A 24,028-nucleotide genomic window follows, 5' to 3' on the forward strand; every position below is an offset into this window, starting at 1 on the left:
TTTCAATGCAGGAAATCTATCCCCAAAGAGGAATTCTCCCCCATGTTACTTCTTTCTTTTAAACTTAACAACAAATTGGGGTAGATTTATTTTTTTGCTCATTCATTCTTTCATCTGCTGGCAGCTATTTTAAGACCTCTGTGTAAGACGGATTCTGATGACCTTGGGAAAATCACAAGACCTCAGTTTCTTCAATGGTAAAAGAAAAGGCATTCTTCCACCGTCCTTTCTCCACCATTCAATGCCAATGCCCAGATGAGAGATACACCGAAAGCTCAGTGTACCCCCAAACTTGTGAGATTTCCACAAGTCTCGAAAAATATTGAATATATTTAAGGCAGTATAATGAAAGCCAGGTGGCCGATGGTTCCTAAGGTTGGGCTGGTAGTGGTGTGAGCAGGGGTCTTCTGGGCCACCCCAAAATCCGCCCCATGTCTTGGCATCTCGCTCAACTTCCATAAGAACGGACTAAACCAAGGGCCTGCCTCCGTCCCTGTGCGGTGTCGACGGCGAAATGGATTCTTCTTGCTCCCACGGAGTTTTGCCTTCTGGGTGAGTATGGCACCAGGTCCCGGGCGGGTGATGTCTGTAGTTGGCCAGCGATCCCAGGCAGAAAACTGGCTGCACACACAGGAGCATACAGGCAAGTATGTCCCTGAGAACGAGCTTGGGCGCATATTTTCATCTCTTGAATTCTTCAACGCTCAGAGACCGTAGGCTGATTTATCGAGAATCATTCAGTGCCCATGCGATGTTTTGCAACGGCTAACACAATATCAGGTTCCTTTTCAGTACTGTGGTTTGCTCTCAGTTACGGCCAGAAACCGGAACAGAAGGAAAGGGAGAAAGCAGGAAAGGTTTGGAGACGACCGTGCTCAGGGCTGCATGGTCTGCAGCTTCTAAAGCGTGGAGGATGGGACGGAGGAGGAGCAGAATACGGAGAAAGGGGAAAGCAGAGGAAAAACACTCACGCCAATGGGTAAAAGGGAAAAGGTGAGAAGGAATGGAGTAAGAGAGGGAACCAATGGGTGGGAGGGGCGGAGGAAGAAGGGGGAGGGGAAGAAGCCAATGGGGGAGCCGGGACGCGAGCGAGGACGCGGCCCCGCGCGCTCACTCCCTCCCTCCTTCTCGGGCGCTCGCGCCTTCCCAGGCTCCCGGGAGACGAGGGCAGGGGAGGGGCCCAACCGGGCTCGCGGCGCGGGAGGCGTCGCGAGGTGAGGGCGGCGGGGGCGGGGGATTGTGGGGAGGACGCTGTGGCTGCGCGCGCGCGCGCCCCGTCGAGGCTGCGCCGCCGCTCCGCCCCCGGCCGGGTGTGTGGCAGCGCGCGCGCGCGCGTGCGTTCCGGCGGTGCGCGCCGGGAGAGATGCTGAGGTAAAGTTCGGGAGAGAGGGAGAGATCCGTCAGCGCGAGGGAGCCCGAGTGGCCGCCATTACTGAGCCCGGCGCGGCGGCGGGCGCCGGGGAAAGGGGGAGGGACGGGGCCGCCGCTGGTGGCGGGGAGGGAGGGAGGGTGGGTTACCCGGCCGCGGGAGCCGTAGGGCTTGAGGTTTCGGGGCGTGTGTGTTGGGGAGGGCGGGGGGAGGTGGCTGAAGGGACGCGGCGCACGGTGAGCGCGCCGGGGAAGAGAGACGAGCAGAGAGTGGAGGAGGAGGCGGCGGCGGGAGCGCTCCCCAGGAATGTCGCTGCCGCCGCCACCGCCGGGGCCGCTGCCGTTGAGGAGGAGACGGAGGAGACCGACGGTGTTAGGTAGGACCTTGCGACTCCCCGCTCCTCCGGGCCTGCCGGCTCGCCCCCTCCCCGCCGGGGACCCTCCAGCCGCCCGCTGCCCTCTGTCCTGCTCGGTCGCCGCCGCCGGTTGTAACCAGTTCAAGGGGCTGGGGCCCCGCAGCCGCCGAGGGGAGCCTGGCGCCGCGCTCGGTTCTCGCAGGCCGGGGCGGGGAGCGGCTGCCGCGGGGAGGATACGGGCGGCGTGAAGGGCAGAGAGGCCGTGGGGGGGGGGCGCTTTCTCCACAGGTGACGGGGCAGGGGTCGGCGGAGGCCTGGTGGCGGCCGGGGATCGCGCGGGCCCCGCCGGGTGTCCGCTCTCGCCCGCCGCCCTCACTTGCTCTGGTCTCGGATGGTGCGTGGGGGAGGAAGGTGGCCGTGTCTGTTGCCCGGGTGGCTGCTGTTAACGAGTTACACCTGGAAGGGGGAGAGGGGGGTGGGCGCATATTCGCGGAGACACAGCCCTCGTTGCAAACTTGAGCGCCTTTCTGGGGGATTGGCCCTTTCACTTTTTTTCTCTCGCTCCCCCACTCCGCTCTGGGTTCTGTTCACCAATTTCCCGTCTGCTCCTAAAGCTCGGGGTAGGATATGAGAAGTTGCGCTGCGCAACCAAAACACAAGAGTCCTAAGGGTTGACTGCGACTGGGTGAGCCTTTGATACTGAGTTCTCGCTAGAATAACCTCTAGATTCTCCCTGTTTCCACTAAAGAAAAGTATCGGGGTGGGGGTGGGGAGCTGCGCGGGAGCGCGCGCGCACTTATCCACACATAAATACACTCACTCCTTCACACCCTCCCTCTCCAGCGTTATTAGAAATGCAAGTGAGGTGGACGCTCTGGGTGCAGCTGAGGCTGAAAGGTGCTCGGAAGTCAAGGCAAACTATCAGGACGTTTAGTAAAATTTCGAGAAAGTTGTAGGGGAGAAGCTTATGCTTTTACAATATGATAGAAATCCAGTCTGGGCCCATGCTGAATATATGGGAATTTAAATGTTTTAAATTTAGGCCAAAATAGGCATGCAGATGGTGTGTACGCGCGTTTTTAAGTTTAAATTCCCAGCGATAATTTGCTTTTGCCTTTGTGATTGGTAGGAAACGACATCATTCTTTAAAAAGTGTTCAGGTATAAAACAGTGAAATACATCGCTATATTTACTGATTTTTGCTTATGCTGTCTTCTACAGGTGTTGGGGGGCGGGGTTTGTCGACTCCACTTAAAACAAATACAAAACCAGTATTCAATTTGAATAGTATATTAGGGAGTGTTTATTTACATTGATGTTCTCCTTCATTTCAGGGAATATTTCTCTAAGTCTCCATTTAAGATGGTTCTTTTAACAAAAATGTGATCTAGATTCAACTCTTAAGAAAAATATTTAGTTAAGTAAGATATGTTAATAAAATGTGTTTGGAAGTGTTTTGCTGTCAATTCCAGTTTATTTGACTTTAATGTGATAAAACTGTACTCTTATTTACTATTTTTAGATGGACATACTGACCATATAGGTAACCTGCTAGGCAGTTTCCAGATTAAGGTTTTGCTTCCATTTTAAATTGCTTTCTCATTTTTGGCTTTTTCATGTGTTCTTTGTAATTGACTCACATTTCTTGTATCTGTAGTATCAATAGATCAGAGGAAGAGACTGGTAAATGCAGATCACCAAAAACTTGCATAGGCCTTGGAGCATGTGACTAAACATACACGACTGAAAAGCTGGGAATACCTGTGCATTTAACTTTCAAGAAATAGCACTATTGATCAGATTGACTTAAAGCAAAAATTAGAGCAATACAGGTGACTAGATAACAATCGATTTGGTTGTCATGTGTAGGCTACATTTTTTTTAACCCACCTCAGCATGTCTTATTTTACCATTCTTTGTACGTTAATTGTAAGAGCACTGGGGAATGGGGTGTGTTACACTTGATATGAGAAAGAATTGTCACAGAATCTGATATCTTTATCAATTTTTTAGCACCTCTCCCCACATTTAAATTACTTTAGCCGTTTAGAAATTGTATTGCAAAATTAATATCTTACTTCTGTCACATGGTACTTATCCTAAATGTTTTCAAACCATGCCCCCACCCCCATGTTTTTATGTTTGAAAGGCAGATTTAAATCTGCACACTTGCTCTTTTGGAGAAAATTATTTTGACCTTGAAAGTTAAGATTTTTTAAGGAATAAAATACTTGCATTCTTTTTTTGGAATTGAAGTTGTGGCACAGCTTAGAATAACAGTTTTGTAACTCACTTTTAAATTGAAAAAATTATTTCTCAAGAAGAGCTTACTAAACTTTTACTTTTTCATCATTAGCAGGACTTAAGGTAAGTGTTGCCTTTAGTATTCACTTCTTAAATATGAAATGGCATAATAGAGATTTTCTTGGTAGCTATAGAATGTTTTAATTTTCACAACTTCAGTTTCCATAGATATTATTTTTAAAACTATTTATTTGGGCTGATTTTTTCTTTGCCCACCAAGGAAGGATACAGGTAATATAGTTCACTCAAGAAGCGCTGTATAGTGTTCTGTTTTAGTAATGTCTTATGTTCCTAAAGGATGTTTGTGAAATACATTTGAAATACACCAAGGGAATTTGGCTTTTTAAAGAACTGTGAAGAAACTTTATAAAGTGATCCATTATTTGGTGACTTGAGTAATCAAGCTCCTATTTGTTTAAGTGAAGGTTGTTGATAATTTTCTCAAACTAGGAAAATTAAGAAAAAATAGTTCAGTGCTAAGAATTTTAAGTATGAACTTTAATTGGTTTTCGTATTCCGTTCCTTGGATCCCTTATGGAGTTTTGCTGGATGTCTTGAGACTTCCTCTGATACCCCGCCCTTCAAAACCAGGGCAGCCTTTATTTTTGTCTATTAAATGTATTGTATCAATACTTAAATATAAAAATTCCTTTGAAAAAAGAAATCATCTGCATTAGAAATTTTTTGAAAGCCTCCAATTTGTATTCATTAATTCAGATTATCTTTTTTGGCACTTACTGTGTGCCTGGCCTTGGGGGTACCAAGATAAGTTAGTAGTAACTTTACCAGGAATAAATAGTTACAAGTACTAAGAGATGCGGAAAAGAGAACCACTGTTTCTGTCAGGGCCTCTTTGGGAAACCTTTACAGAAGAAGCATTTGAATTTGGATGTTTTGACTGCAAATAGGAGTTTGAATGTAAGAGAGACAAAAAAGGTTTTTGTTTTTGTTTTCACTGTATTTTGGAGGTTGACTGTCCACGATTCCTTAGATTTGCAGTCAGATAAAATAGGTTGTTAATATTGGTCATGTCTGTGTGTTTTACTCCTTAGAATTAGACTGTTGGGAAAAAATTATGCATAACTTTGTAATTCTAGGGTTAAAATATGACTGGTATGTTCCATTTGGTTAGATTCTCAAGCTTTTCATCATGAAGAGTTAATGGAAAGGTGAATTTTTATTTTTCTAGCTTCGTATTAGATTTAGTCTATTTTATTATCCCTGACCAGTATTTTGTTGAGCAACTAGGCACTGTGAGTGATACAAGGAAATATAAAATATTGCTCCCTTAAAGGAGCTTACAGCTTTGGTGGGGAGTGAGCTTGACAATTTAGGAATAGTTAAATGCCAGTTAAAAATAGAGTAGAAGAGCCATATACAAGGTAGTACCTATTGATTTAAAAATTGGTGTAAAGGAATTTAGATAAAAGAGTTGTCGTTTGGAAGTTGCCTAGGATTGGGATGAGTGAGAAAAAAAGACATCAAGTTAATGACACTGTGGACCCAAAGCACAGGGGAAGTGTGGATAAATTGACAGGTGAGGGGAAAATATAAGGTAAAAATGTAAGAGCATCAGTTTGTATGTTGTGAGCCAAATTGAAGGATTGGGGAAAGTGTTAACACAAGGTTAATAGGAGGAGTAATCGGGAAATAAACAAATTACATCTGCATTACTGTCCTTGTTATTATATTTGGCATTGTCAAACAGCCTTGGAAAACTCATTCTTTGGCTTCTGTTAAGGTATATAGTTTGTTTATTTTCTTCCTAGTGATCCAATATTGTGATCCAATATTTTACGTTTCTTTCTATACTTGCCTTTCCAGAGTCAGGATAATGTATCTCTTTTTATTTGCTCCTTTATTTTTATTTTGGTTGATTACTAAAGAGAAAGTAGAAAATTAACATTCCTATGATCTGGGAAACTGAGATCCAGATTTCTACTCTTCTCTGTAAGTTTGTAAATCTTTGGATGTTTGTTACAAAGAGTATTAAATCAAATGGTCTCTTAAATGATTTTCTAAAGCTTATGATCTTGAAATTGATGTTACTGATCTTGACTTTGCCTCATTTCATTTCTGTATTTTCATTTGTCTTAGTAATACTGTTACCTGAAACTCAAGTGATAGCACCATCTTTTGCTGAGACTAGTTAGTTTTTCTTTAAGAAACATTGACTCATTTGTCTTTATTTCTTTTATCTAGCAGCCAGTCACCAAGATCTTTGTCTTGGACTGCTCTTTTCAGTTCTGTGATAGTTCAGGTGCTTTCCAGCCTCTAGTATATGTCCATCTCTTGGGCATTGTGCCCTACCAAATCCAATTTTGTATTCTACGTCTAATCTGGAATGGCTTCTTATTGCTCATTACAAAGTCTAACTCATGTTTGCCCTTGAAGACCTTCTATAGATCTTATATCTTCAGAAATAAATAAGAAATAAGTCTCTACTTTCCAGCATGGCAGCTGTGCTCAACCACTCCACCCTAATCACACACCAGGAAGGACTTCTTTTTAAAATCCAAATCCAGTCTGTTTTCAGAGTTTACTCAGATCCTTTAATCTGTTGCAGGGGTCTGCAGATTATAGCCTCTGGGCCATATCCAGCCTGCTGCCTGTTTTCATTTAATGGCTTTTTACATTTTGAAATGGTTGAGGAAACAGTTAAAAGAATAATATTTTGAAATATGTGAAAATTATATGGAATTCAAATTTCATTGTCCATAAATAACCAATGATCATTTTTGTAAGTATTGTCTATGGCTGTAATATTTACTGTCTGGCCTTTTACAGAAAAAGTTTTCCAAGCCCTGACCTATACCAATTTGTACTGATTTTTCATTTCTTTGAATTCCTATTACATTTATCAGTTCCATAGTATAGCACACTGCCTCAGCTATGGTACTATATATAAAGCTTCTTAAAAATAGTGGGGAAAGTGTTTTTCATCCTTTTAAAAAAAATCCATACCTCCTTTTTAGTCTATACCCCTTTTTGAGATTCTTATTTGACTCCCTAATGTTCCCATAATTAAGAATATTGTTAAACTTAATGTAGTTTGTTTTCCCTCCTGTGTAGCATTACAATAACAAACATTAAATTATGCCCTTTCCCCCTGCTTTTCAGTTCTTCAAAGTGAGAAGAAAGGACTCAGACCCTGGAAGGGAGCATATTCATAGCCTGGCTTAGTGGACTTCCCTATACGTACCTTTGTACCCTCAAAACTTCTGACATAAAGCTAAGCAAATAGTAGCTAAGCACAGTATGTACTTAATGGGTTGCTTACATAGGTTGATGTAAATGAGGTTACTGTTGGTTCTTCTGTTTTCATCACAGAATAAGGAAATGGACTAGGAAGAGTTTAGAATAACTTTGACACCATGCCCTCAGAGACAACATGTTGTTAGAGGAAAGTGTGGATTAAAAACAGGATAGGCAGTTAATCTATCTAGGGAATAGTTTACATCATTGCTTTTCAAATATTTTCTGCAATGAAACTTTTTCAAACAATAAATGCTTGAAATATCAAAAGATAAAAATGGATAAAAGCAAAATTACCTTTGCTGAGTAGGTTTTGGGGAGATCTCAGAGTACTGCCTACTGAGACCCTTCTGGAAGGGACCCTTCAGGCTTAATGTTTATAAACCTATAATTTGTGTTAATGAGCAGACTAAAGATCTTGGAAAAAATACTGGACTTTTTATATTAGAATATTCTGCTGTGCTAAACCTTATGGACCCATAATAGTGTGTGATTTTTGTTAATTGTGACTACAAATATGACTTCAAGATTGTCCAGTGGTTTGGGATCCGAGTCTGGAGATTGATTCATTCAGTCATCAAATACTTGAGCACCCACTGTGTGTCAGGCACTGATCTGAGTGCTAGGAATTTGGTAAAAAAACAAAACAAAATCTCCATCCTAACAGTTTATCCTGAATCTTACCAAGATATGCTTCAGTAAAGACTAATTCATAGGAATGATGCCTTTAGCATTCCTTTCAACCTTAAGATAGTGTGCTTATGTGGTACAAACCTTGGTCAAAGAAAACATGGAATATGATTGACTCTCCTACAGGTGTTAACATTGTTTACTTAGCTATCTTTTATATGTTAAAATGACTTTTTCATTTCCTCTTCTAATTTTTACAACATATATTTGTCATTGAGAATTAGCAACATTAAGAAAAGTATATTTTAAGGCGATATTATGCCATATTCATCTTTTAGTATACAGTTGATGTTTTTATTCTCAAACTATTCTAGATAAGTTTACCTAAGATTGTGGAATATATGATCACCTTTGGGCTTGGATCTGCTTCTGTTTTGAATATTTGTTTATTTAAGGGATATTTTCTCTATTTGACTTAAAGAAGATGGAGCACATAATTACAGAGCTGCTGCTTCTGCATAATTAGGTCTTTGAAATGTTTTCTGTAGTAAATAGTTGTGATTTAAAAAAATTTTTAGGTGTCAAAAATAAAAATTAGATGATTATTCTGGCTGAATACAGGCATACATTTTATTGCGCTTCGCAGATACTGTGTTTTTGCTCATTGAAGGTTTTTGGCAACCCTGTGTAGAGCAAGTCTATAGATGCCATTTTTCCAACAGCATTATTTTTTAATTAAGGTATGTACATTGTTTTTTTAGACATAATGGTATCGCACACTTAGTAGACTACAGTATAGTGTAAACATAACTTTCATATGCACTGAGAAACCAAAAAATTCATGTGACTTACGTTATTGTGATACTTGCTTTCTTGTGGTGGTCTGCAACCAAACCTGCAGTATCTCCGAGGTATGCCTGTACAGTATTATAGATTATAGTTAGTCTTTATTCTGATGGCTTAATTTTTGACAAAAAATTTTGGGACCTTGAATATATGTATATTTTCTCCATAAATAGCTTTAGAAAATCTTTTAGATTAATAAATCATGACACCTATTTAGTAAACCTAACATGCTTTACTTTCTTTTTTTTTTAACCGAAGATTTAAGAACATTTGATTTTAATATTTATTAGCATTCATGCATTTGTTGAATAGCTACTATGTGGGAAGGACTGTTCTGGGCTCTTGGGAGCCCAGAGGATGGAATGAACAGATTTGTACCTTTGTGCATCTTTATTAAACCTGGAGTGGGGCAGGGAGAGGGATAGAGTTAATGACAGATAATAAAGAAGTAAGTTGTATAGTAAGTTAGGAGGGTAAGCAAAGGGGAACTTGGGGAGTATTAGGAAAAGTAAGTGCAAAGGTAGGAACATGTTTAGCTTGTTGAACAACAGTTCAGCGTTTCTCACTGAGACTGGAATAGAATGAGAATGGGGAGAATAGTATGAGAGTATGTCAGAGAGTAAGATAGGGCTGGAGAAGGTAGATCTTGTAGAAAGCCATTGAAAGGACTTGGCTTTTACTTTTAGGAGCCACTGGAGAGTTTTGAGCAAAAGAAAGGAAGGGTCTGACTTACGTTTTAAAAGAATTACTCTGGCTGCTTTATGAACAGACTGGGGAAGGGGAGCAGGAGTGGAAGCAGAGAAATTAGTTTAGAAGCCTTTGGAATAATCCAGAGCCAGAGATGACAGTGGAATGAGATCAGAGTTATAGCAATAAAGGTAGTGAAAAGCAATAAATTCTGGATGTATTTTGAAGATAGGGCCAGCAAGAATTTCCTGACACAGTATGGTAACTTAAAAGTGTAAAATAGTTTTTAAAATATACTTTTTATTGATTAATGAGTGCAACAGTTTTGTGAAAAGGTACAAAACAAAATTTAGTTTAAATCCAGAATTACTAAGAATCTTTTCAGTTTCCTAGATCCCTTACAGAACTTAAAAACATTTTTTTTGCAGAAAACCACTTCATGTTATTAAAACTCCCATTAAAAGGAGCATGTTATGTTTGAATGGCTTAAAATATCTCAGAAAACTTAGTTGTAGAGATAGCTTCATTGCAGCAGACAACTGTAGGATAGTTCCACTCAAAAATTGTACATTGTCATTAATTTCTGTAAGGATGCTTAATCTAAATATTTCCTTGAAGTGAAAGTTTATAGGATAATCTTAAAGGCAGGATGAGAAACTGCATTGCAAACTATTAAAAGCAGCACTACTGCTTAAGAAAGTAAAGATTGGTCATCAAGAGACTCATCTTAACCCTGTAACTTTGAGTAGGTCATTGTTTTTTCTTGGTTTCTTCATGAGCAAAAATCAGCATGATAGTAGATGTTAGAGAAAACGAAGTATTTTTAGTTATATGAAAATAGTTATGTCAAAAATAGAAAAGATATGTCTGGATTGACATAGTCAAATATTACCATTAAAAATATTTGAAAGGAATATTCAAATTAAATCAAACAGCCTGCCGGTAGACATTGGCCATTAGCTTACTAGTGGGAACTCAAAACAAAACAAAAAAAACAGAAGGCATTCTTTTTTTCTCAGCACAGAAGAAAAATTACCTTGGTTAGTTAATGAGGGCAGTTTTGACTTGGATAGTGAGGGCCAGTGGATAATTCATGTATGTATAAACTATCCAAGTGTCTGAAAGTAAATTTCTTTATAACCTATTACAGCCAATCTCATGAGAGCTGTCTTTCTCCCTTGAGGTGGTAATAGCATACTCACTCAAACAAATGGCAAAATCTTTTTGAGGGCAGGATGGCAACAATTTTTTTTTTTTCTGGTCTAGGATTTCTGAAACATTTAAAAAATCTGAAAACACTTTTATAAACTTTAGCTTCTGAGTTAAGTAAACCTGTAAATCAAATAAAGAAGACACTGCTCTGATGAAGAGTTGGAGAGAGCAACTATTTATTTGCCCAGCGTTCTTTCCCACCTCTAGATGAAAGAATTTTCCCACCAGAATTTGAAAATCACTATATGGTGACTCATGACATAAACTCTGGATCTGACTTCAGAATACCAGCAGGTAGCCTGCCTGAGAGCATCGTTAGAAAAAAGAATATGGATGTTCCTCACTGTGTCTAATTGGTAGTTTACTGTGAATTTGGTTTGTTAACCATAAATGTCACACAAAGCTACCTTATTTTTAATTTAAACTTCAGTATTTGTAATTCAGAGACTGCCACTAACAAATTAATTAGGATGTGTTGAAGCCTTAGTATTCAAAATTATCCTCAATATAATAGAGGTGTTTTTTTTTGTCTGTTAGATAAAAAGCCTTCCAGTTTTCAATGACTGATGAAATAGTGAAGACTTCATGCCTCCACTCATCTTCATTTACTTTTAAGGCCTTTTTTTTTCTGAAACTTTAAAAATTGATTTTGTGATAGTGTTTTTATTTCTACTCTTATGCTCTATAACTTTAGATAGAAAAGTATCTCAGTCTTTTGAGGTTTATGCTCTAGGAGAGCATGAATGATTCTTTTCATGTATTTCAATAAGTATATGTAAAAAATATTAACAAAGATGTGACCATTATGACAAGGATTAGATTTGTAGTTGACACTTCTCTGCAATATTCAGGTCCATATGACGTTGTATTGTTACCTTTCTATTAACAACTTTGTGTCTCTTAAGCTGGAAAGCAAGGGACAGTCTTTGAATTGCTCTTAGTTTCCAGAATAGATGTTTGTCTACCAAAGAGTTAATAAAGAGCTATATGTAGTTCCAGTGTTTGTACTGTTTAATGTAAAAATTCCCCAAAGTAATCACTGGTTATGTTTTCTTTTGATGTACATTTAAAAGGATATCTTCTGCAATTTTTTGCTTTCTTAGTAAGAAAGAAGGATAGACCTTGTATTCCACTGTGTTTTCAATTTTTTTTCTTGTTAGTTATGAATCACTATGCTATTTTCACAAACTAATTTCCCTTTTTATCACTGTTTATAACTTTGTTAACCAGTTAGTTCACTGTTGTCTTTTCAGTAAATATCCGTGAAGTAACCCAGTTGTTCTTTTATGCAGTTTAGGTAAAGAATGTTAAACTTGGTGCTAAGTGCAAATATTCAGTTTGATCACATTAACATCTTTTAAAATTTTTACTTAATGAAAGAGAGTTAAGAGCATCGGGTGGGACTGCCCTAATTTCTTATACTGCTAGTTATTGTATATACTGCTGCCAGATAAATATTTGTAAGTCACCAGTCTGATCACATCATTTTTTATAGATCTTCAACAGCTTCCTTGGTTCTAAGAATCAAATTTTAAAAACAGAACTTAGTATTTATTAAGCATTTTTTTCTTTGCTAAACACTTAACATTAAAGAAAAAATTAGTTCTTAAATTTGTATAGATAGGCAGCCCCATTTTATAGGTGGGGGAACCATGTCTCAAGAGGTTTAGGGCTTTACTATTGTCATAAACTAGTAAATACTAGGAGTTGAATTTGAAATCAGTTCTATTTACTCATGGTTTTCTACTACTTATGTTGCTCCTTCAACACGGCAATATTTTATTTATTACCGAATTGAAGCTAATAAACATTTTGCTTGAATATCAGATGGCTGATATTGTTAAAATTAATATTTGGTTGAGACTGGTAGGATAAACTTACAGAATACAAGAATAAATCTGAAATTTTTTAAAAATATTATTGTACTAGAAATATTAGAATTTTAAATTTCAAGAATAATTTCTCTTTACCATTAGTTGTTAGTATAGCAGATGTGCAGCACAACCTAAATAGATGTTTACTTGCAATTTTGAGGGTAGTGGAGAAGCCACATATTGGGGGCAGGTAGTGCTTCTTTTCTCACCTTTTATTTTTTTCCTCATGGTCTTTTTATTCTTTTATTTTGTCTGGATTGAAGATAATTTTCACATATGTTGATGTACATGACTGGATATTTTCCTTGTGAAATTTTGATGTGGTAGAAATGATGTATTGCTTTTTCTTCAACCTCAAAAGAATGTGAAGAATCTCCAAATAAAACCTTCGTAAGAGACTGATTCATTGCTTCCACACAAACAACCTAATTTAAATTACATGCAATTCTTAAAGTTTATTTGATGTTGTTGGTATATCAAATAATTCTAAAAGATTTTCTCAAATACATAATCGTAAAATTCTTTAGCTTTGTGCTACTCAAAATGTGATCTGTGAGCTCTTTGTAAATACTCTGAGAGAGAATAAATGCAGAAATCAAAAACATTTAGAAACAATTTGACAGTAATTTTGTGTCTCTTGAATCTAATAAGAAACTGGGACCTAGATTTTTTAAACATTTCATTCATTGTATTTTTAAAAATTGACTTACAGATATGAAATAAAAGTTGGTCCTTAGATCGTTTGAGAAGCATTGATCTAGTTAAACGCTGTCATTATTTGTATTAACTGTTCATTTATTTCTATTTCCTTGTTTAAGTATATGAATATCCTTAATTGGTTTTAGATATAAAATTTGATAGATTTCACAGGAGTATGTTGAAACTTATTGAAAATTTTTTTTAATTTTAAAATCTTGCTAAATTCATATGAAATTCCATTTTAGGGAATAAGTTTTGAGAAACCATGTTATAGAAAGCAGATAGTTTTTTAAAATTGTGAGAGAGTTGTTAACGCAACTAGTATGTTATCGTCAAACATAGCCAGCCTCCAGTCAGAAAAGGCAGGAAAATTGAGGGAGGGGAAAGGACTAGTTGTTTCCTCTAACTCATAGGAAGAAATAGAAACAAAATGCACATTTGGTTAAGAGGGTTTTATTTTAAAGTTTGTAAGATCACATTAAAATTTGTGTTTAGTTTTTTTAGTTGTTAGATTTGCCTTAAATTTTGAGGTCATCTTGCATTTATAACAGTAAATCATAAACTGTCTTTGGTGATTTCTTAAAATACATGTAACATTGTTAACTTGTCTGGTGCTTTGTTATGAACATCTTTAATATGTATATAATTTGACATGTGTAATTCATGATTAAGATTTGTCCTTTTTCTCTTTCTAGGAAGATGATCCATATGATCTTGAAGACCTTTCTGCACAGAAATGAGGGAAATACAAAGAACCAAATATAGTTCTGAAATTCGGGATCTGTATTTTGAGATGATTTTATTTTCAGAATGAGAAGTATATCTGGTTATCTTTATGAATGTAGAGACATGACAAGAGAGTTATGATGGCAAAAAACAAAGAGCCTCGCCCCCCATCCTATACCATCAGTGTAGTTGGACTGTCTGGGACTGAAAAAGACAAAGGTAACTGTGGAGTTGGAAAGTCTTGTTTGTGCAATAGATTTGTACGCTCAAAAGCAGATGAATATTATCCAGAGCATACTTCTGTGCTTAGCACCATTGACTTTGGAGGACGAGTAGTAAACAATGATCACTTTTTGTACTGGGGTGACATAACACAGAGTGGTGAAGATGCAGTAGAATGCAAAATTCATGTCATTGAACAAACTGAGTTCATTGATGACCAGACTTTCTTGCCTCATCGGAGTACGAATTTGCAACCATATATAAAACGTGCAGCTGCCTCTAAATTGCAGTCAGCAGAAAAACTAATGTACATTTGCACTGATCAACTAGGCTTGGAGCAAGACTTTGAACAGAAGCAGATGCCTGAAGGGAAGCTCAATGTAGATGGATTTTTATTGTGCATTGACGTAAGTCAGGGATGCAATAGGAAGTTTGATGATCAACTTAAATTTGTAAATAACCTTTTTGTCCAACTATCAAAATCAAAAAAACCTGTAATAATAGCAGCAACTAAATGTGATGAATGTGTGGATCATTATCTTAGAGAAGTTCAGGCATTTGCTTCAAACAAAAAGAACCTTCTTGTAGTGGAAACATCTGCACGATTTAATGTCAACATTGAGACATGTTTCACTGCACTGGTACAAATGCTGGATAAAACTCGTGGCAAGCCTAAAATTATTCCCTATCTGGATGCTTATAAAACGCAGAGACAACTTGTTGTCACAGCAACAGATAAGTTTGAAAAACTTGTGCAGACTGTGAGAGATTATCATGCAACTTGGAAAACTGTTAGTAACAAATTGAAAAATCATCCTGATTATGAAGAATACATCAACTTAGAGGGAACAAGAAAGGCCAGAAATACATTCTCAAAACATATAGAACAACTTAAACAGGAACATATAAGAAAAAGAAGAGAAGAATATATAAATACTTTACCAAGAGCTTTTAACACTCTTTTGCCAAACCTAGAAGAGATTGAACATTTGAATTGGTCAGAAGCTTTGAAGTTAATGGAAAAGAGAGCAGATTTTCAGTTATGTTTTGTGGTGCTAGAAAAAACACCTTGGGATGAAACTGACCATATAGACAAAATTAATGATAGACGGATCCCATTTGACCTCCTGAGCACTTTAGAAGCTGAAAAAGTCTATCAGAACCATGTACAACATCTAATATCAGAGAAGAGGAGGGTAGAAATGAAGGAAAAATTCAAGAAGACTTTGGAAAAAATTCAGTTTATTTCACCTGGGCAGCCATGGGAGGAAGTTATGTGCTTTGTTATGGAGGATGAAGCCTTCAAATATATCACTGAGGCTGATAGCAAAGAGGTGTATGGTAGGCATCAGCGAGAAATAGTTGAAAAAGCCAAAGAAGAGTTTCAGGAAATGCTTTTTGAACATTCTGAACTTTTTTATGATTTAGATCTTAATGCAACACCTAGTTCAGATAAAATGAGTGAAATTCATACAGTTTTGAGTGAAGAACCTAGATACAAAGCTTTACAGAAACTTGCACCTGATAGGGAGTCTCTTCTACTTAAGCATATAGGATTTGTTTATCATCCCACTAAAGAAACATGTCTTAGTGGCCAAAACTGTACAGACATTAAAGTAGAGCAGTTACTTGCCAGCAGTCTTTTGCAGTTGGATCATGGCCGCTTACGGTTGTATCATGATAGTACCAATATAGATAAAGTTAACCTTTTCATTTTAGGGAAGGATGGCCTTTCCCAAGAACTAGCAAATGAGATAAGGACACAATCCACTGATGATGAGTATGCCTTAGATGGAAAAATTTATGAACTTGATCTTCGGCCCGTTGATGCCAAGTCGCCTTACTTTTTGAGTCAGTTGTGGACTGCTGCCTTTAAACCACATGGGTGCTTCTGTGTATTTAATTCCATTGAGTCACTGAATTTTATTGGGGAATTTATCGGAAAAATAAGAACGGAAGCTTCTCAGATCAGAAAAGATAAGTATATGGCTAACCTTCCATTTACATTAATTCTGGCTAATCAGAGAGATTCTGTTACTAAGAATCTACCAATTCTCAGGCACCAAGGGCAACAGTTGGCAAACAAGTTACAATGTCCTTTTGTAGATGTACCTGCTGGTACATATCCTCGTAAATTTAATGAAACCCAAATAAAGCAAGCTCTAAGAGGAGTATTAGAATCAGTTAAACATAATTTAGATGTGGTGAGCCCAGTTCCCACCAATAAGGATGTATCAGAAGCTGACTTGAGAATTGTCATGTGTGCCATGTGTGGTGATCCATTTAGTGTGGATCTTATTCTTTCACCCTTCCTTGATTCTCATTCTTGCAGTGCTGCTCAAGCTGGACAGAATAATTCACTAATGCTTGATAAAATCATTGGTGAAAAAAGGAGGCGAATACAGATCACAATATTATCATACCATTCCTCAATTGGAGTAAGGAAAGATGAACTGGTTCATGGGTATATATTAGTTTATTCTGCCAAACGGAAAGCATCAATGGGAATGCTTCGAGCATTTCTGTCAGAAGTTCAGGACACCATTCCTGTACAGCTGGTGGCAGTTACTGACAGCCAAGCAGACTTTTTTGAAAATGAAGCCATCAAAGAGTTAATGACTGAAGGAGAACACATTGCAACTGAGATCACTGCTAAATTTACAGCACTGTATTCTTTATCTCAGTATCATCGGCAAACTGAGGTCTTTACACTGTTTTTCAGTGACGTTCTAGAGAAAAAAAATATGATAGAAAATTCCTATTTATCTGATAATACAAGAGAATCAACCCATCAAAGTGAAGATGTTTTCCTGCCATCTCCCAGAGACTGTTTTCCCTATAACAGCTACCCTGATTCAGATGATGATACAGAAGCACCACCTCCTTATAGTCCAATTGGGGATGATGTACAGTTGCTTCCAACGCCTAGTGACCGTTCCAGATATAGATTAGATTTGGAAGGAAATGAATATCCTATTCACAGCACACCAAACTGTCATGACCATGAACGCAACCATAAAGTGCCTCCACCTATTAAACCTAAACCAGTTGTACCTAAGACAAATGTGAAAAAGTTGGATCCAAACCTTTTAAAAACAATTGAAGCTGGTATTGGTAAAAATCCAAGAAAACAGACCTCCCGGGTGCCTTTGGCACATCCTGAAGATATGGATCCTTCAGATAACTATTCAGAACCCATTGATACAATTTTCAAACAGAAGGGCTATTCTGATGAGATATATGTTGTCCCAGATGATAGTCAGAATCGCATTATTAAAATTCGAAACTCATTTGTGAATAACACCCAAGGAGATGAAGAAAATGGATTTTCTGATAGAATCTCAAAAAGTCTTGGGGAACGGAGACCTTCAAAATACAAATACAAATCTAAAACCCTATTCAGTAAAGCCAAGTCATACTACAGAAGAACGCATTCAGATGCAAGTGATGATGAAGCTTTCACCACTTCTAAAACAAAAAGAAAAGGAAGACATCGTGGAAGTGAAGAAGATCCACTTCTTTCTCCTGTTGAAACTTGGAAAGGTGGTATTGATAATCCTGCAATCACTTCAGACCAGGAGTTAGATGATAAGAAAATGAAGAAGAAAACCCACAAAGTAAAAGAAGATAAAAAGGTAAGTTTAATGTATGGTTCATAATGTTTCTAAAGATGTTTGCTTTTGACTTTTAAAAAATTATTATTTTTTAAGAGAATGGATTTGACATCAGTGAGAACTTAGGCTGCCTGTGTCATTCAGTAAATATAATTGACAGCTCTTTTAAATTTTCTGAGTATTTTGTGAGGGCAGATTATTTTTTGTTACTTATTACATTTTATTATGCTTTATCTTATTTGGGGTGGAAGTTTGATTTCATATTCTTCAGCATAAAAGTTCTAGCTGAATATGTGTATTCTCTCTGCAGAAACTCAGATATAAAGTGATTTTTTTTAAAAATTTATTTATTTTTATTTTTGGCTGTGTTGGGTCTTCGTTTCTGTGCGAGGGCTTTCTCTAGTTGTGGCAAGCGGGGGCCACTCTTCATTGCGGTGCGCGGGCCTCTCACTATCGTGGCCTCTCGTTGCGGAGCACAGGCTCCAGACGCACAGGCTCAGTAGTTGTGGCTCACGGGCCTAGTTGTTCCGTGGCATGTGGGATCTTCCCAAACCAGGGCTCGAACCCATGTCCCCTGCATTAGCAGGCAGATTCTCAACCACTGTGCCACCAGGGAAGCCGGATTTTGTTCATTTTTTTCTGTTTGTCTGTAAGCATCCCATTTGTCTGTTTTTCCCTTTTGATCTACCAGTTTTGCAATATTAATTTGATACATTGGCATAGCTTGTTTTATTGCAGTTTGCTTTCTGTGCTTCTCAGATACTGCATTTTTTACAAATTGAAGGTTTTTAGCAACCCTGCAACAAGCAAGTCTTCATCAGCACCATTTTTCCAATAGCATTTGCTTACTTCTTACTTGCTTCCATGTTACATTTTGGTAATTCTCGCAATATTCCAAACTTTTAAATTATTATTATATTTGTTATGGTGATCAGTGATCTTTGATGTTGCCGTTGCAAAAAGATTACAGCTCACTGTCGGCTCAGATGATGGTTAACGTTTTTTAGACTAGAAAATTACAGACAAAGATCTGGCAAGATTGATCAGATAAAAAGAGAAGGCATAAATACTGAAAATGAAAAGGGGAGTATAATTACAGATAGATCAGATTAATAAGATAGTAGAGAATACTATCAACAATTTTATGTCAACAAATTTGAAAGTTTAAACAAAGTTAAACTCCTCGACAAGAAAGTTTAGAATAATCCTGTAACTATTAAATAAATCATGAAGTAGTAGTTACATCTTGCCATAAAAATACCAGACCCAGGTAATTTTACAGGAGACTTTTTAAGGAACAGATCATTCCAATGTTCTACAAATCCAGAAAATAGAATAGGATAATACATTCTTTAATTCATTCTCTGAAGTTATCTATTCTTAATTCCAGAACCAGTCAAGGATAATATAAGAAAGGAAAATTATAGTCCCATTTTACTTATGAGTGCACATGCAAAAATTCTAAATAAAGTTCAGGTCTACAGACCCTTAACTGCAATTTTGAAATCCAGTAACCTCTGAAAACCAAAAGTTTGTTTAGAACTTGGCAGCATAATCTGATTTACCCTGTTCTTGGTGGGAAAACCTGACTTGAACTAATGTGTGAGGCTACATATAAGCATTGTCTTATTTAGAGTGAATATCCATATAGTTCACTGCAAGTGTATTAATGTATTTGAATACAGGTACTGACCCACAGTTTATTGGGGTTGTTACCTAATAGACGTTTTTTGTACTGTACAGTAGGGATGATGACTAAAATTTTCTGAATTCTAAAATATCTTACCCTAAGGGTTTTACTTAAGGGATTGTGAATATATAATACCAAAAAAAAAAAAAATCCAACAATGTATATAAAAAGCACTTGATAAAATTTAATTCATGAGAAAGCTACTAAATTATGAACAGATGGGAACTTACTTGAGAAAAGGTATCTATAAATATGCAAACAAGTGAAATCTACAACAAGCATCATCCTAATTAGGGAAATGGATTCCCTTTTCAACCAGGAACAAGACAGAATGTACACACCATCACCACTTCCAGTTGGTATTATACTGAGATCCTAGTTAAAGCAGTATGATAAGAAAAAAAATTAAAAGGATGAGCATTGGAAAGGAAGAAACAAAATTGTCACTCTTGGCTGATGATATGATTGCCTATGTAAAAGCCAAAAAGTATCTACAGATAAATTATTAGTATTAATAAAAGTGATTGTCAGTTGCATCTCTGTACATCAGCAGTAAACAACTAGAAAACATAATCAGAGGAGACACCATTTATGAAAGCATGGCAGATAATCAAGTGCCTGGGAGTAATTGTAACATCATGTGCAAACCTCCGTGTGGAAAACTATAAAACTTTATTGTAAGACATTAAAGAAGATCTAAATAAATGGAGTAACTATTGCCTTCCTGTCCATGAATATGGCTTATCATAAAGAAGTTATTGCTGTTCAGACTTATCTCTAGATTCAGTGTTGTTTCATTCAAAGTGTCAAAGATTTTTCAAGAAATTTTGCACTGATTCTAATACAAATATGGAAGAGTAAATAGTAAAACCAAATATTGAATAGCCAGGACACTTCTGAAGAAGAAAGGCAGAGGTAGAGTGGTGATGATATATGTGCTTATTCTATCAGATAATGTAAAACTTTAGTATTTAACATAATGTGCTGTTGGCTCAGAGACAGGCACATTTACCAGTAAAACAGAACAGAGTGCTCCCAAATACACAGACCTCTGACTTGGAGCTGTCCTTCCAAGCCATGTGAGGCTGTTGAACACTTGAAATGTGGCTAATCTGAATTGGGATATACTGGTCTACAAGGGTGAGTAAAGGCTTCTCTGAGACTTGTCATTTTGTCAGATCTGATAGATGAATAGGACTTACTTAGGGGAATGGTTGGGTGGATGGAAGAATATTTAATGCTGAATGAATAGAATGTGCATGTTCTTAAAGGAGGTCACTGTGGCTAGTCATTGATCTAAAGCTGTCGTTGGCAAACTTTCTGTAAAGAGCAAGATAATAAATATTTGAGACTTTGAAGGTAATACCTCCTGTATTATAATTGCTCAGATCTGTAAAAAAAGCAGGCATGGACAATATGTAGATGAATGAGTATGGCTTCTTTTTATTTATTTATTTATTTTTGGCTGTGTTGGGTCTTTGTTGCTGCGTGCGTGCTTTTCTCTAGTTGTGGTGAGTGGGGGCTTCTCTTGTTGCGGAGCACGGGCTCTAGGCACGCGGGCTTCAGTAGTTGGGGCACGCGGGCTCAGTAGTTGTGGCTTGCGGGCTCTAGAGCGCAGGCTCAGTGGTTGTGGCGCAGGGGCTTAGTTGCTCCGCGGCATGTGGGATCTTCCTGGGCCAGGGCACGAACCCGTGTCCCCTGCATCCACAGGCGGATTCTTAGCCACTGCGCCACCAGGGAAGCCCAGTATGGCTATTTTTAAAAACAGGCAGCAGGGTGGATTGGTCCCCTAGGCCATAGTTTGCTGATACCTGATCTGTGGGAGAGAATAATACAAGGAGAGATTTGAGACTACGGACTAGATGCAGACCTTTTTAGCACTGTTAGGAATTTTTGTTATTTAGCCTAAGAGTAAATTGAAATTAACAGAGTTAGTGGATCTGAAATCACTGGGTTTCAGTATGGAGTATGGGTTGAGTGATACAGAAGACCAGTAGGCATTTACAGTAGTTTAAGCGATATGATAAAAGCTTTGAATAGTTGGAGTGGGGAGGGAGAGTGGTGGCAATGGATAGAATGGGATGGATTTGAGAAATACTTAAAATACATAAGATTTGATAACGTATTGCATATGTGGGGGAAGAGTAAAGATGATGAAAGAGATAGGAAGGATATCTCCTTGGTTTCTAGCTTGTGCAGCTTAATCAGTGATGATGCTGTTCCTGACGTAGAGCATTGGAAATTTGCCAGGTGTGGAGTGGAGGGATGGAAATTAAAACTTTTAGAGTTCAAGTGGAGATGTCAAATAGGCAGTTAGGTATATAGGTCCTCAGAGAAGAGGTCTGAGTTGGAGATATGTATTTAGGAGACAATGAAGTAGAGATGGCAGTAGATGAAATGACCTAGGGAGTGAATACAGAGGAGTGCCTAACACAGCCTAGACCAATGTTGAATAGCCAAGGAGCAGAGGATCCTTAAAGGTAGGGAGAGTAAAAATAGACCACTTACCCTTTCTTAGCTCATTCCCTCACCTGTAAATTAGGAATTATAATGTTTCCCTTGGAATTGTGGTAGAAATTGGAACTGTGTGTCTCAAGTGCCTGACATACAGCAGTGCTCAATAAATGCTATTATAGTGTGCTTCAGGCCTGAAATATCCCAGTATACTCTGTATTTCAGAATAGTCCTTTGTCCCATTTGCTGGATTAGTCTCCTGACTCATTTTTAAATTAAATACTCCTGTGATTTCTGATCCTGAATTTATGTACTACTTCTTTTTTTTTTCTCTCTCTAAGAGAAAAGTTCATTCTCTTTACCTTCATTCTTTGACTCCAAGATGAGAACTATAGTCTAGGAATATTTTCTCAGATTCCTTGATATTGGAAAATTATAACTTTTGTGCATTAGTGGCATCTAAGGAAAGCTCAAAGATCTGTTTCTCTTAATGTGGGCTTTAGTTGTCATTCCTGCCAATCAGAGAAGGCTTTATGCTTAATTATCTTTTGTTCTATACCCCAAAATGAGTTTAGTGTTAGTTGTGGGAACAAAACCCCTAAGACATTTCTTGATTTGCAAGGATTTTCTTAAGTCATGACCTGTTATAGACATAAATATTTCTATGTAAAGGAAATCTTGCAAAACAATACCTACTTTATAAGTTATTTTGATTTTCTAGTCTATTGCAGTGAAAAAAGAGGTGGTGGTTGTGACCTACTGAATTGACTTCGTAACTTAACAGGTGCTTGAAAAATAGTGCTTAAGAGAATGAACTGAATGAGAAAATTTGAGTTGTATTGATAAAATTGCCAGTTGTTAACATCCATTCAATGAAGTGAGGTATACTTGTGTTTAAGCTAGTTTGTTTTTTCTTCAGTGTCCATTTCAGTGCTGTCAGCTTGATTCAGATAGTAAATAGCAGAATACTTTGTGAATTTTGTGGTGCATTAGAATAACCTGGTATTCTAATGATTTTTCATTTTGAGCTTTTCTTTAAAATTGTTTTCCTGTCTTATTTCCAGGTCATGAATCTTTTCATCCTCTTATTTATATTAGCAACTACCAACTCCTATTTTACTCTCAAATGTTCCATCCAGTCATTATTATCTCTGTATTTTATTGGTCCCTTCTTATTAAACCCCTCTATCAGATAGTATCTTAGAAGATTCTGCTGCTTTAGCCATTATACTAGGGTTTGGAGCCTGTTTAGGGAAGAATACCAAAATAGGTATGTTTTCTTCAAAAAACTGAAGAGATATCTATATGTATATATTGAGTCGAAGATGTTAATTTAATATTAGTAGATAGTGAATTGATACCAAGCTGTTAATAGGGTAGATCCTTTAGAGTATAGTAAATCTTAAGTTTAGAATTGTTTGACTTCTGACTTCTAGAACCTACAGTCTTTATTAAGTAAAATGCCTTTTGAAAATACTGTCAGCCAAACAGTGGTGACCAGAATTTTCTCTTGATTTATAGATTGTTCATTCCAGATATAAAAGTAATGAAATATATGAAAATATGTCTGTGATGAACTGCTGTTTGTCTATATCAAAATGTATAAGTTATAGGGTAAGTTTGCTTTTTATTTTTAGTGTATAACACTTAACCTCTTGACAGTCACTTAACTGTCAGTGTTCACATCTGAGGTTCTTGAAAGAGTTATAATTAAGGCTAAATAAAAATTGGATGCTTAAAGAGCTTACTATAGGAAGAGCAATACTTACAGATCAGATACAGATAGATAGTTTGCACTTTGTTTAATGAGCTAAGTCGTTTAACAAAGTCTTGAACTGCTCGACAGTTTCAGGTTTTCTATTTTTCACCTATTTTTGGGGGAGTACCTTGGTTATATTTCTGGGCAGTTGATAATAGGGTGCCCATTATATACGTTATTACCTTGCAGACACTTCCTTAGGGGAGAGAGTGAGGGTCACTTTTATAAAGGAAGTACAATCAGAAGAATGAGAAAACTGCTTTCCAAGATTCCTCAACCAGCATCTTTTCCAGCCTCATTGCCATGAGTTGGGTCTTATATCCATTCCTGAC

General features: G+C 37.5%; 1 protein-coding gene across 4 annotated transcripts in view; it reads left to right on the forward strand.

The window, feature by feature from the left end:
* Positions 1 to 1,309: 1,309 nt before the first annotated feature.
* Positions 1,310 to 24,028, forward strand: part of ARHGAP5 (Rho GTPase activating protein 5) — a 78,765-nt gene continuing 56,046 nt past the window's right edge. For 3 of the 4 annotated variants that reach the window (XM_061180761.1, XM_061180763.1, XM_061180764.1), the window contains exons 1-2: positions 1,596 to 1,745; positions 13,927 to 17,814. In XM_061180761.1, coding sequence (XP_061036744.1) covers positions 14,095 to 17,814 — 3,720 coding nt within the window. In that variant the 5' untranslated portion in view covers positions 1,596 to 1,745; positions 13,927 to 14,094. Of the gene's footprint in view, positions 1,372 to 1,595; positions 1,746 to 13,926; positions 17,815 to 24,028 lie in introns of those variants that run through there. The other variant, XM_061180762.1, reaches the window with a different exon arrangement.

Source organism: Eubalaena glacialis, chromosome 2, assembly GCF_028564815.1.
Source record: "Eubalaena glacialis isolate mEubGla1 chromosome 2, mEubGla1.1.hap2.+ XY, whole genome shotgun sequence".
Taxonomy (NCBI): Eukaryota; Metazoa; Chordata; class Mammalia; order Artiodactyla; family Balaenidae; genus Eubalaena; species Eubalaena glacialis.